The sequence below is a fragment of the Monodelphis domestica genome, chromosome 8, assembly GCF_027887165.1.
Source record: "Monodelphis domestica isolate mMonDom1 chromosome 8, mMonDom1.pri, whole genome shotgun sequence".
NCBI classification, from domain to species: domain Eukaryota; kingdom Metazoa; phylum Chordata; class Mammalia; order Didelphimorphia; family Didelphidae; genus Monodelphis; species Monodelphis domestica.
In genome coordinates, this window is record NC_077234.1 from 225,067,655 (window position 1) to 225,081,881 (window position 14,227).

At 37.5% G+C, this 14,227-nt stretch overlaps 1 protein-coding gene across 7 annotated transcripts in view; it reads right to left on the reverse strand.

Moving 5' to 3' along the window:
- The window catches only part of PNPLA4 (patatin like phospholipase domain containing 4), a 73,965-nt gene extending 62,408 nt beyond the window's left edge, over positions 1 to 11,557 (reverse strand). Inside the window, exons 1-3 of one of the 7 annotated variants that reach the window (XM_056807859.1) lie at positions 11,465 to 11,557; positions 10,805 to 10,929; positions 9,500 to 9,684 (exon numbers count right to left, since the gene is read on the reverse strand). In XM_056807859.1, coding sequence (XP_056663837.1) covers positions 9,500 to 9,684; positions 10,805 to 10,859 — 240 coding nt within the window. In that variant the 5' untranslated portion in view covers positions 10,860 to 10,929; positions 11,465 to 11,557. Of the gene's footprint in view, positions 1 to 9,499; positions 9,685 to 10,568; positions 10,727 to 10,804; positions 10,930 to 11,256 lie in introns of those variants that run through there. The other 6 variants (XM_016424799.2, XM_016424801.2, XM_001365315.3 and 3 more) reach the window with 6 other exon arrangements.
- Between the last annotated feature and the right edge of the window lie 2,670 nt (positions 11,558 to 14,227).

A 14,227-nucleotide genomic window follows, 5' to 3' on the forward strand; every position in this document is an offset into this window, starting at 1 on the left:
GGGGGGCCACTCCAGGGTCCTTGGGACCTGGGGACTGCCAGGAAAAAGCGTCTCAGGGCAGTTTCACTGGAGAATTCGGCACTGATTACGGGGGTCAGCGGAGCTGTACTTGAGGAGGGTGCGCTGAACATCTCCCTGGAGCTAAACACCAGGGGCGGACCACACGTTGATTATCTGGGCAGAGCTGAATACCTGGGCAGTGTGGCTGTTATCAGGGACCCAGTGCTCTAAGAAGCCTCTGAGGCTGGGAAGAACTAGACTGAAGCAACCTAAATTCACAGAAAAACCGCCCATATAACCCAGAACCCAGACCAAAAAGGAAAGGGGAATAAAACCACCAAAGGGATGGCTCATACGGCCCAAAATCAAGCCTCCAGGAAGAAAGGGAAAAAGGTGACTATTGAAAACTTTTATGGTGGAAGTACCCAAGGAAAAGAGGAGAATGAGGAGGAAATCCAAAAGAAATCAGAACATGCCTCCCAAAATGGAAACTATCAACAAGCTCTGGAAGATCTCAAACTGGAACTTATCCAAAAGATGGAAACCTAGAAAGAAAAATGGGAGAAAGAGATCAGCAGTCTGACAGATAAGACTGCTCAATTGGAAAAAGAACTCGAGGCATCCAATAGAAGGGCAGACAAGCTGAAAAGCAAAACCAGTCCCTAACGACCAGAATCAAGCAACTCGAAGAAAGCGAGATGATAAAACAGCAAGAATCAATAAAGCAAACCCAAAAAATTAATGAATTAGAAGAAAACATAAAATATCTCACTGAGAAGGTCACCGATCTCGAAAACAGAGGGAGAAGAGAAAACCTCCAAATTATCGGTCTCCCAGAAAAACCAGAGATAAACAATAAACTCGATATTATTCTACAGGAGATTATAAAAGAAAATTGCCCCCATGTCCTGGAGCAAGGGGGAAAAATAGAAATAGAAAGGATTCATAGAACACCTTCTATACTAAATCCCCAAAAGACAACCCCTAGGAATGTAATTGCCAAATTCAAGAGCTTCCAAGAAAAGGAGAAAATCCTACAAGAAGCCAAGAAGAGAAGCTTCAGATATAAGGGGGCCCCCATAAGGATCACACACGACTTAGCGGCTAACACACTAAGAGACCGCAAAGCATGGAACACAATATTTAGAAAGGCAAGAGAGCTGGGTCTCCAACCAAGAATCAACTACCCAGCAAAACTGACTATATACTTCCAGGGGAAAGTATGGGCATTCGACAAAATAAAAGATTTCCAAGCATTTGCTAAGAAAAGATATCCAAGCACAGAAAGCAAGAGAAACATGAAAAGGTAAATATGAAAGAAAGGGAAAAGGAAATAAATCTTATCTTTTTCTTTAAGTCAAACTCTCTTCTATAAGGACTACATTTACATCAAATTATATATATTAATATGTGGGGAAAATGTTTTGTGTAACACTCATAAATTGCAGCATCATAAGAGTAGTTAGAAGAAACATGCATACGGAAAGATTGGGGCATTAAGAAGATTTGGGGAAAGTGGGGGCAAAGAAAGGAAAAGGGAGGGGGGAACCGTCGATAATACTAAGATTAACTTCAAGAAATGGGGGGGACTCAATAGAATAATCCTTCCCATATAAAGATAAACATGGGAAGGGGAGGGGAAGAACTCTCATATGAGAAGGAGAGGAAGAGAGCGTGAAGTAGAATTACTTAAACCTTACTCTCAGTGAAAGCAAATCTGAGAGGGAAGAACATCTAGATCCAGTGGGATACTGAATTCTATCTTATCCATTAGGGCAAGAAAGAAAGGAAAATTAAGGAGGGGAAGGGGGGAGGGAGTATAAAAAGGGAGGGAAGGACAGGGGGGAGGGGAAGGGAGCATAAAAAGGGAGGGGTTAGAAAGGGAAGCATCTCAAGGGAGGGGACTAGGGGGACTGACCTAAAGTAAATCACTGGTTCAAAAGGAGAAAGCTAAAGAAGAAAGGTCAGAACTAGGGGAAGATATCAAAATGCCAGTGAATCCACAAATGACAATCATAACTTTGAACGTGAATGGGATGAACTCACCCATAAAACGTAGACAAATAGCAGATTGGATTAGAACCCAAAACCCTACCATATGTTGTCTTCAAGAAACACATATGAGATGGGTTGACACTCACAAGGTTAAAATTAAAGGTTGGAGTAAGACCTTTTGGGCCTCAACTGATAGAAAGAAGGCAGGAGTTGCAATCATGATATCTGACAAAGCCAAAGCACAAATAGACCTGATCAAAAGGGATAGGGAAGGTAAATATATTCTGCTAAAAGGGAGTATAGACAATGAGGAAATATCACTAATCAACATGTATGCACCAAATGGTATAGCATCCAAATTTTTAATAGAGAAACTAGGAGAATTGAAGGAGGAAATAGACAGTAAAACCATATTAGTGGGAAGCTTGAACCAACCACTATCAAATTTAGATAAATCAAACCAAAAAATAAACAAGAAAGAGGTAAAAGAGGTGAATGAAATCTTAGAAAAAATTAGAGTTAATAGACATATGGAGAAAAATAAATAGGGACAAAAAAGAATACACCTTCTTTTCAGCACCACATGGCACATTCACAAAAATAGATCATACACTAGGTCATAGAAACATGGCACTCAAATGCAGAAAAGCGGAAATAATAACTGCAGCCTTTTCAGATCATAAGGCAATAAAAATATTGATCGGCATGGGTACATGGAAAGCCAAATCAAAAATTAATTGGAAATTAAATAACATGATACTCCAAAATCAGATAGTTAGAGAAGAAATCATAGAAACAATTAACAATTTCGTTGAAGAAAATGACAATGGCAAAACATCCTTTCAAACCTTATGGGATGCAGCCAAGGCAGTACTTAGAGGAAAATTCATATCCCTGAGTGCATATATTAACAAATTAGGGAGGACAGAGATCAAGGAATTGGAAATGCAAATCAAAAAACTTGAGAACAAACAAATTAAAAATCCCCAGAAGAAAACCATACTAGAGATCCTAAAAATTAAGGGAGAAATTAATAAAATCGAAAGTGACAGAACTATTGAGCTAATAAACAAGACTAGGAGCTGGTACTTTGAAAAAACAGACAAAATAGACAAAGTACTGGTTAATCTAATTTAAAAAAGGAAAGAAGAAAGGCAAATTAACAGCATCAAGGATGAAAAGGGGGATCTCACCTCCAATGAAGAGGAAATTAAGGCAATCATTAAAAACTACTTTGCCCAACTATATGGCAATAAATATACCAACCTAGGTGATATGGATGAATATTTACAAAAATATAAATTGCCTAGACTAACAGAAGAAGAAATAGTTTTCTTAAATAATCCCATATCAGAAAAAGAAATCCAACTGGCCATCAAAGAACTTCCTAAGAAAAAATCCCCAGGGCCTGACGGATTCGCCAGTGAATTCTATCAAACATTCAGAGAACAGTTAATCCCAATACTATAGAAACGATTTGACATAATAAGCAAAGAGGGAATTCTACCAAACTCCTTTTATGACACAAACATGGTACTAATTCCAAAGCCAGGCAGGCCAAAAACAGAGAAAGAAAATTATAGACCAATCTCCCTAATGAATATAGATGCAAAAATCTTAAATAGGATACTAGCAAAAAGACTCCAGCAAGTGATCAGAAGGGTCATCCACCATGATCAAGTAGGATTTATACCAGGGATGCAGGGCTGGTTCAACATTAGGAAAACTATCCACATAATTGACCACATCAACAAGCAAACCAACAAGAACCACATGTTTATCTCAATAGATGCAGAAAAAGCCTTTGATAAAATACAACACCCATTCCTACTAAAAACACTAGAAAGCATAGGAATAGAAGGGTCATTCCTAAAAATAATAAACAGTATATATCTAAAACCATCAACTAATATCATCTGCAATGGGGACAAACTAAATCCATTCCCATTAAGATCAGGAGTGAAACAAGGATGCCCATTATCACCTCTATTATTTGACATTGTACTAGAAACACTAGCAGTAGCAATTAGAGAAGAAAAAGAAATTGAAGGCATTAAAATAGGCAAGGAGGAGACCAAATTATCGCTCTTTGCAGATGACATGATGGTCTACTTAAAGAATCCTAGAGATTCAACCAAAAAGCTAATCGAAATAATCAACAACTTTAGCAAAGTTGCAGGATACAAAATAAACCCACATAAGTCATCAGCATTTCTATATAATTCCAACACAGCTCAGCAGCAAGAACTAGAAAGAGAAATCCCATTCAAAATTACCTTAGACAAAATAAAATACTTAGGAATCTATCTCCCGAGACAAACACAGGATCTATATGAACACAACTACAAAACACTTTCCACGCAACTAAAAATAGACTTGAACAATTGGAAGAACATTAACTGCTCATGGATAGGATGAGCCAATATAATAAAAATGACCATCCTACCCAAACTCATCTATCTATTTAGTGCCATACCCATGGAACTTCCAAAAATTTTTTTTTACTGATTTAGAAAAAACCATAACAAAGTTCATTTGGAAGAACAAAAGATCAAGTATATCCAGGGAAATAATGAAAAAAAAAATACAAAGGAAGGGGGTCTTGCAGTCCCAGATCTCAGACTATATTATAAAGCAGCGGTCATCAAAACAATTTGGTACTGGCTAAGAGACAGAAAGGAGGATCAGTGGAATAGACTGGGGGCAAGCAACCTCAGCAAGACAGTCTATGACAAACCCAAAGATCCCAGCTTTTGGGACAAAAATCCACTATTTCATAAAAACTGCTGGGAAAATTGGAGGACAGTGTGGGAAATATTAGGTTTAGATCAACACCTCACACCCTACACCAAGATAAATTCAAAATGGGTGAATGACTTGAACATAAAGAAGGAAACTATAAGAAAATTAGGCAAACACAGAATAGTATACATGTCAGACCTTTGGGAAGGGAAATACTTCAAAACCAAGCAAGAATCAGAAAGAGTTACAAAATGCAAAATAAATAATCTGGATTACATCAAATTAAAAAGTTTTTGTACAAACAAAACCAATGTAACCAAAATCAGAAGGGTAGCAACAAATTGGGAAACAATCTTCATAAAAACCTCTGACAAAGGCTTAATTACTCAAATTTATAAAGAACTAAATCAATTGTACAAAAAATCAAGCCATTCTCCAATTGACAAATGGGCAAGGGACCTGAATAGGCAGTTTTCAGATAAAGAAATCAAAACTATTAATAAGTACATGAAAAAGTGCTCTACATCTCTTATAATCAGAGAGATGCAAATCAAAACAACTCTGAGGTATCACCTCACGCCTAGCAGATTCGCTAACATGACAGCTATGCAAAGTAATGAATGCTGGAGGGGATGTGGCAAAGTGGGGACATTAATTCATTGCTGGTGGAGTTGTGAATTGATCCAACCATTCTGGAGGGCAATTTGGAACTATGCCCAAAGGATGATAAAAGACTGTCTGCCCTTTGATCCAGCCATAGCACTGCTGGGTTTGTACCCCAAAGAGATAATGGACAAAAAGACTTGTACAAAAATATTCATAGCTGCGCTCTTTGTGGTGGCCAAAAATTGGAAAACGAGGGGATGCCCTTCAATTGGAGAATGGCTGAACAAATTGTGGTATATGTTGGTGATGGAATACTATTGTGCTAAAAGGAATAATAAAGTGGAGGAATTCCATGGAGACTGGAACAACCTCCAGGAAGTGATGCAGAGCGAAAGGAGCAGAACCAGGAAAACATTATACACAGAGACTGATACATTGTGGTACAATCGAAGGTGATGGACTCCTCCATTAGTGTCAATGCAATGTCCCTGAACAATCTGCAGGGATCTAAAAAATACTACCCACAAGCAGAGGATAAACTGTGGGAGTAAAAACACTGATGAAAAGCAATTGCTTGACTACAGGGTTGGAGGGGATAAGACTGAGGAGAGACTCTAAATGAACACTATAATGCAAATTCCAACAACAGGGAAATGGGTTCGAGTCAAGAACAGATGTGATAACCAGTGGAATCGTGCGTCGGCTATGGGAGAGGGAAAGGTGGTGGGAGGTGGGGAGGGGAGGAAAAGAAAATGATCTTTGTTTCCAGTGAATAATGTATGGAAATGACCAAATAAAATAATGTTTAAAAATTTAAAAAAAAAGAAATAGCCAAATTAAAAGAAAAAAGAAATTAGATGAAAAAAAAAAAAGAAACATTTATTCCAAAGGGGAGTGACCCTTTAGCAGGTTTTTGTCAATGCACCTATGGATCATTTTTTCTCTTTTTTAAATTCCCGAAATTGTTGTAAGTCCCTCTATGAAATATACAATATCTTTTCTGTTTTTATACCCCCTACTGAGAAAATCATAATTTTAATTACACTTAGAAGGAATTGAGGGAGCTTCTGAGGTCAACTTAAGGAGAAAGGACATTCTATGTACAAAGGATTTCCTATGAAAGGCATAAAGGTGGAACAAGGAATGTTATATACAAGAAACTCCAAACAGATCACATTGCCCCTACATAATTATTCTGTGCTTTACCAAAAGTAAAAAGCTATTAGATAATTCAGTGAAACCAGTAGTTAGCTAATTGCAAAAAGGGAAAAAAAACATTTATATAGTTGCTCTACTGAATTTTTAATGTCCTTGTTATTTGATGAAATTAACTAGTCACAGGATGCTACAATTGTCCCAGGTTTTAGGTAAAATGTTTCATTTTTTATTTAATTACATAAACTCATGATAATCTATTATTGTGTTTTAATAGAATAGCATATTACCAAATTTTAAATTTTCTATGGCAAAGCGGAGGAAAAAAGAGGGAAGTATTTCCAAATTCACAAAATAAAATGAACATATAGAGCATAACATTTGTTAAGGTCAATTGTAGGGTAGTTGTAGAAAATAATTCATTTGTCTACAACAATTAGGATAGATGAAAGGTTCAGAGATCTAGTGAAAAGGGATGTTATGGGCCATCTGATCCGACTTGCTAATAGTCATACAGTTAATAAGTATTTGAGCCAGAATTTGAACACTGTTCCTCTGCTTTTTCATCACTTGCTCTTTCTAGTCAGTGTAAGGGGTACAAGGAACATGTTGCTTTCTTCCTCTCTCAGGAAGCTTAGATTAGATGTTATAAAACCTTCAGCAATGGCAAGATCTGAGTCACTAAATGAATCAAAATAGCCCCAATGGCAAACCAAAGAAAACAGATGTTAGTTTTATAGCTAGAGTCAGGTAGGAGAGTGGTCACCATAGAGAAAGGGTTCTCTTTCATATCACCAGCAGCAATGACTACTGGTCAATACTTATCAGTAGATAGATAGGCACAAGAGTCCTGGGAAAGCAATATCCTTCAGATCCCAACTTTTGCTTACAGTCAGCCCTCCTAGTCATCATCTGGATAAGCAGCTCTTGTAGAGCATAAGCCAGCAATCCTAACTGCTATTCCAGCCTAGCTGATGCAGCAAGACCCTCTTAGAGGCAGCATGGATCAGGCAATGCAAACTACCACCATCACACTGACACTGATTCTAAACCCAAAAACCTTTGGAATAGCAATCCCTGCCTGTAGTCATCATCTTGGGAAGCAAGCACTCTGGAGATGCAACCTGATAATCATTGTTACATTGCTACAGCCAGTTAAAAAGACCTACAAAAGAAAGCTCGTGTCACCAAAGTCCTTGACGCTATCAAATGTTTCAATACCAGAAAATGATATGATTTTATCAGGGAAAATTACATTAAAGAAAAGGCCCTAAAAGCTGTTAATACCTCATAATTGTATCCTAATGATCTTTGATTTATACCTGAAATCTTCCATGTATCTTCATCACTTGGCGCATAATAAATACTTCATTCATTCAAGCAGGCACTTTGACATGGTAGCACGTATTGGTCAAGTGCCTAGTAACTCAAGCTCTCAAGACAACATTTTAAGATTCTAAGCTGCACAACAACTACTTGTATACTTGGACTGAAGGAATCTGAGTGAGCCTTCTCTTAAAAAATGAAATTACAAGTTCCCTTTTCTCTTCCCTTCCCTCCACACAAAAAATAAAAAGTATACCATGTACCTAGTACTCTAGTAGTTGCAGTGAAGAATACAAAAGATGACAATAGGGAGACTGCCCTCAAAAAGGTCTTTACATAAAAGTAAAATCCTAAGTAGTTCATTTGGGATATGTTACTAGCTGGAAAGGATCTCAAGGATCAACTAATCCATTTCCAAATTTTACTGATGAGGGTCCAGAGGCTCAGATAGTTTAATTCATTTCTTCGAAGTCTTATAGGTAACAGAGCAAGAATTCAAATATATGTACCTAACATTACAAATCTGCACTCTTTCCACTGTTGTTAATAGTCTAAAAGTAGCATCTCCAATGAACTTGATTATTTCTACAATATGGCAAAAACAAAATGGAAGGGAAAATTACTGGTACTTGAGAACTTCTGTTTTTGTTACATTATTCACATACTCTTTTGCTCTGCTGTTGTGGTTTCCAGTTTTATCTTTCACAACTATTTAGTTCCTCATTGAACATTATTATGGTAAGAGAGGAAATGTTTGGGGACAAAGGATATAATGGCTTTAAGATGCTAGCCTTCAATGTTTTCTCCTAAGTTCCTTTAAGAAAGAGATTGGATTTTGTAAATGATATTTACATAAGGCATGCAAAATAATTTACATACAATATCTAATCTGAAATTTATATCTTACCCAAATAGACAAGAGCACATGCTCAATAATTTTTTACAAAATCTTTGACTTGAATGGAAAACGTCATTCTTATTCTCTTACTGTTTATTTTTAAATATAGTGTTCTCTTTTTACATTTTTAGAATATTAGTTATAAGCAAAGGCCTGATATTTGTCTAATTAGTGGTGAAAAAAACACTAGAAAGAAAACAGGTAACAAATAAATTTTTCTTTATGTGGGGATAGGGAGAAAGAGGATCAAAGAAAAATAGTAATAAGGAGTTAGGGAATTAGCTCTATAAATCAGAAAATAGAACTGAATTGAAAATATTCAGGCTGCATCAAAAACATGATGATTTGACTAACTCATTGTTACTGTGTCCAAAATCAGGAATTTTGTCCTTATATTTGAAATAGGAAAATTGTGTCTGAAAACAAAAGATAGAGGTTGGTCAAACTTATATACAGCTTTTAAAAACATCTATGCTTACAAAAGAAACTCCATTTAAGAAAAAAAGTAGACTGGGATCCAAGAACAATAGTTAAACTAGAATAAAATATTTCCTTCCCCTCATCTTCTTACTAATGTAATCATCTTTTTAAAAAAATAGCATATACAGGGAGATTCCAATTAATTTCAAATAATTCAATTTTAGGTTTTTAATATTTTTTTATTTCCCTAGGAAGCCTATTTTTCAAATCTAACATTTTGACAAAGCTAAAATTAAATCTTGATATTTCATCCTAATTTCTCCACAAGGCACATAATTTTAGTTACCATTTAATTACCTCTATTTTTTCTGGTGCAGTTAACAGAATGGTTGCAACCAAAGATCCTCCAGAAGCTCCAGCAAAGGCCTTTACAACTTTTAGTAATTGTTTGCCATGTTTGTAAAGTGCAGATGCTACCCCCAAGTGGTATATTCCCAGAAATCCACAAGATGCAAAGGACAGGTTGATATGCTTCATTCTTGCTGCAAAATGAGATACTAAAGTCAGAAAAAAAATTACCCAAGGTACTGCAAACAAGTATCCTTTGTTGTTTTTAAACAGTTTCATGTTCATATAAATTTGAAATCAGAAATATTTTCACCAAAGCATTATTTGAAATATAATCCAGTTATCAAATATAGAGGCTTCAACCCATTCTAGTTCAATTCCTGAATAATCCTGAACAATATATAAATAAAAGATATGGCTTTATTTAATTCATTATTTGTTCAATAGCTTATCATCACCTATTTCCTTTCCTCTTTTGTAAAACACACTTATCACCTCAGAGATGATATTCAGTCTTTTCCTGACCTTTGAAAGCCTTTTTTAACACTTTTACTAAAAACTGAGTAATGTAATAATCAAGTGATTATGTCTAGTTACAACTGAGACCCATATTCCTTTTACCCATGGAACACTGAACCTAAATATATTACCTTTAGTTTTCTCCTAACTCATTATTAAATTTCAAATTAAAATGCAGATTCAATTACCCAATAAAGCAGCCTTATATGAAATATTTAAAAATAAAAACATCATACCCCACCAAAAAAAAAATCTAAATCTACTTTCGTCCTATCTTTTATCAACATTTCACTATAAAAAATATTCCCTCAAAACATTTGGGCTGAGGTCTTCATTTGAAAAATCATTAAAGATTAAATGAATCTACTACATCTAGAAATTCTAGTGCTTTGAGAAAGTATACTTTGAACAGGTCACTTTAAAAGTCTCTGCAGCCTTCGTGTACATGACTTTTGCCCTTGATAAATAGTCTCTCTCTACCAGTTCTGCCTTCTTAGGGAACTGAATAGGTCTCATTAATGGGGTGGGGAAGAGTACAATAGAACCAATGTTAACTCACATTTCCTGTGAGACAGACCCAACAGAGGCACGCATTCATTGCCCTTGAGAGGAAAAGAGATTCACCAAAGGGCTTCCACAAAAACAAATTCTAAAAATTGGCATTATTTTCATCATAATGGATCTCACTCTATTGCACAGTAACCTAACATCAATTTCTAGTTCTTTTGAAAGGTGTTATTCATTGCAGACGGTTGGAGATTTAATCCCCAATAAAACAGCTTTTTTAACATTTACCAATAATTCTTTCACCAGAACCCCTTTGGTAGGCATTATATTCAGCTGGGTCCATCGTTAGTTTTTGGTTTTTATTTTTTTAAGGAGGAACAGGAAGATCTTCTCCTCCCCGGGCACACCGGACACTTCAGGAAGACGGCAGGGGATAGAAGGGAGGAATGAAGAGAGGAAGAGGGTTAAAAGTCAAGTTCAGTTCTTAAAAGCTCCTAGGAGTGTAGCTTCCCCGCCCCTAAAGAAGGGGGCTGTCTCCATCCCCAAGTCCTAACCCTGAGGGTACGGGTGTAAGAAGGGGGCAGGAAGGGAAAGAGGCAGAAGGTACAGTGTAGGCTTAGTACTAGCCTCCCGAGCACTGTCCAAGCGGGGGTCCCCACTGTTAAGAGCCTCAGGATCTAAACCAGCGGCAGCTAATTCTATCTCCCTCCCCACTTCTTTCTCCCTCTTCTCTATCATACCGATTCTGGTATGGGGCACATCCATGTTGAATTATACCCCCGGACATATATCAATTGTATACGCCTGGGGTCACTCAATTCCCGCACTCTAATCCCCGAGGGTAACAGGAACTTTCTCTTGTCCGAACCAGAGCTGTTTAGGGCCCGGGATGGGGCAAAGCCAGGTGGAGGAAAAGGGGTAAAGGAGCCAGAAAAAACCAGAAGGTACCGGAAGGACTAACAGTTCCAGTTTTTCCCAAGAACACCGTGGAATCCCGCCCCCTAGCATGGCGGCTGGTGACGCCATCACGCTGATGTGGGCGTTGCCTGAATTCAAGGTCTAAATCTAAACATTTTATTTTTAAATGATAAAACTGATTTTGAGAAAGCGAAATTAATCCCGGGAGGGGAAGAATTGATAGTAAGATAAGGAAGTGAAACGAAAGATAAATTTGACGCATGCCTAGGTGTCACCGTCCTAGCAAAGGTGCTGCGCACGCGCAAATTGTTCCTTCAAGTGACAGGTTTCAGGCCCTTGAAAATCTCGTTTTTTAAATTACGGTGAAAATTTTGTTGCTAGGAGTTTTATTTCATCTCACACTGCACATACACTCTGTTATTCCCCAACCGCGTTGGCCAGTATATCCATAAAACAAACCCGCCTGCTTGTTTGTATGCTTTAGTGTGTTCATCAAGCACAGGGGATTCCAGGAAGGATTCAGGACCTTTTAAAAGGTTTCATCTCTTTGCTCTTATCTCTCCCTGCAGCACACTAGTCAGTCTACACATTTCTCTCTCTCTCTCTCTCTCTCTCTCTCTCTCTCTCTCTCTCTCTCTCTCTCTCTCTCTCTCTCTCTCTTTCCCCCTCCCCCCTCCCAGTATTCCCGCGAGGGGAGGGGTCTCCCTAGCACTGTACTGGGCGGAGGCGGGGAGGGGGGGCATGAGTGAGAGGGAGGGAACGAGGAGTGGAAAAAAAACAAAAAAACGCAAGCCCCGTTTTGCGTTGTGACTCAATGGTTTCCAGGGATCAGATCCTCACTGATTTCTCCCTGCCTCTTCAAGTCCTTCCTCAAGGTCGCAGTCACAGCAGCACCCCTTGAGACCGGATGATGCTCTTTGTGCCTAACGAGGAGATTTTAAAGGTTCACATATTTCCCTTTCCATTTCCATTCTTGAGCTTTAAGAAATCGTAATTCCCTAGACTTAGGTTAAAACGCTAATCAAAAAGGCTAAGAGGGAGACAAAGGAGGGAAGGAGAAGAGAGAAAGACGGACTGAGACCGAAATTGAGAAGGAAAAGAAGGAAAGGCATAGTTGTCCTATTTTTTCCTTGACAGCCTTTATTGTGGTGCAAATCTAGGTATCTAGCCATTATTGTTTTAGGAAAGACTGCCAACATTTTGAATGTTTCAGCCTTTCCCTGCCCTCAACTATTCCAGGTACTGGGCATTCCCAAAAGTTATTCATTCTTCTTTTCCTGTCTTCATGCCCCCCTTTTCTTCTACCATCTAATGTTTTTTGCCTCCAAACCAGCCGACCCTTTCATTGATGTCTCTAGGGCTGATTTAGGCTGCTGTCTGTATGTCTGAAACTTTAGCCATCCCAAAGTCTTTATTTTCCAGTACAAACATAGCCTTGCTAATGAGTTGCTGCTAGGTCCTTGAGATGTCCTAGTGCCTATCATGGCACTCAGCAGGGCTTAGGAGCCTGTTAGGGAACAGTAAAGCGGGCTTCAAAGCATGGTGCCTTACTCAATAAAGTTTACTACCTATGCTTAAAGGAGCACTTACTCTATAAATGTTAATGACGGTAACTATCCTATAGATTCCATATTAATGTCTAAATGGGTAAGTAGAAGAGGAAATAATACAATGCTATCCTTCCTTAACTGAAATGCATTGGAACCTAATTATATCTACTAAAAGTCAGTCAGGGAACAGGGGAATGTGGAAACTTCTGATTTAATGGAAATAATATTGGACCTTCAGCCAAATTACTTAGGTTCTAGACTTGCCATGTGACGTTGCGCATCATATGGCCTTACAAAAATTCAATTTAACCCAATTGGGCCTCAGATTTCTCCCCTGTAAAATTAGGGGGGCTTAATTACATCTCTAAGGGCCTTTCTATTTCTTTATTATTTGATTCAGTATTGCTGGACCTTCTGTCTCTTCTTCAAAAAAATTTCCCTCGTAAATTACTCTGTAACTCCAATTTCAAGCTCTCGAGTATTGAAATTTTAAGTAATCCAAAATAAAAATTGCCTAGTTGGATCTAGGAATAGCAAAAACATAGTCTTGCAGAAAGTGATAACAGTAACAGCTGTCGTTGCACTCCTAGAATTTCATCAGGTTGGCCCAGACACCAGATGGAAACTGCGATTTCTAGACTGTCTGGACAAATACCAGACATATGGCAACCTTAATTTAACCACGAAAGAAATTATCTAAAATGGGCCTATATTTGACATTCTGACATCTTACCCTTAGATTTTGAGACCTCAGGTAAAATTATCCAAAGATAAAGCATAATGTGAAGCCTTCCTCCCTAGACTTTCCCTTCACACTGTATTTCTATCTCACAAGTGAAACAAAAATCATAGGATATATTTGAAGGATCTACATTAGGTCCAGATAGCTAAGATAAAAGTAAGTGAGTTATATGAAGCATGTATATTAAAAACTTTTAATCACTACTTAAGAACATTAAAAATAATGGCTGATAGTATATGTTTAGTCCTTAAAGTTCTGAGATAGGATACCTCATTTGATCATCACACAACACCATGAGGTAGATTCTGCTGTTACTATTTCCATTAACATTTCACTAACAGAAAACTGAATTTTAACAAAGTTTAAGTGACTCAATTAATTTCAATCAATCACTTTCTCACAAAATCCCCCTTTTCCTTTTAAGCAAAATTACAACCTGGAATTTTGCCATAAACAATACTCACCTTATTATTTCACTATGAAGAATTCCTAAATACCTAT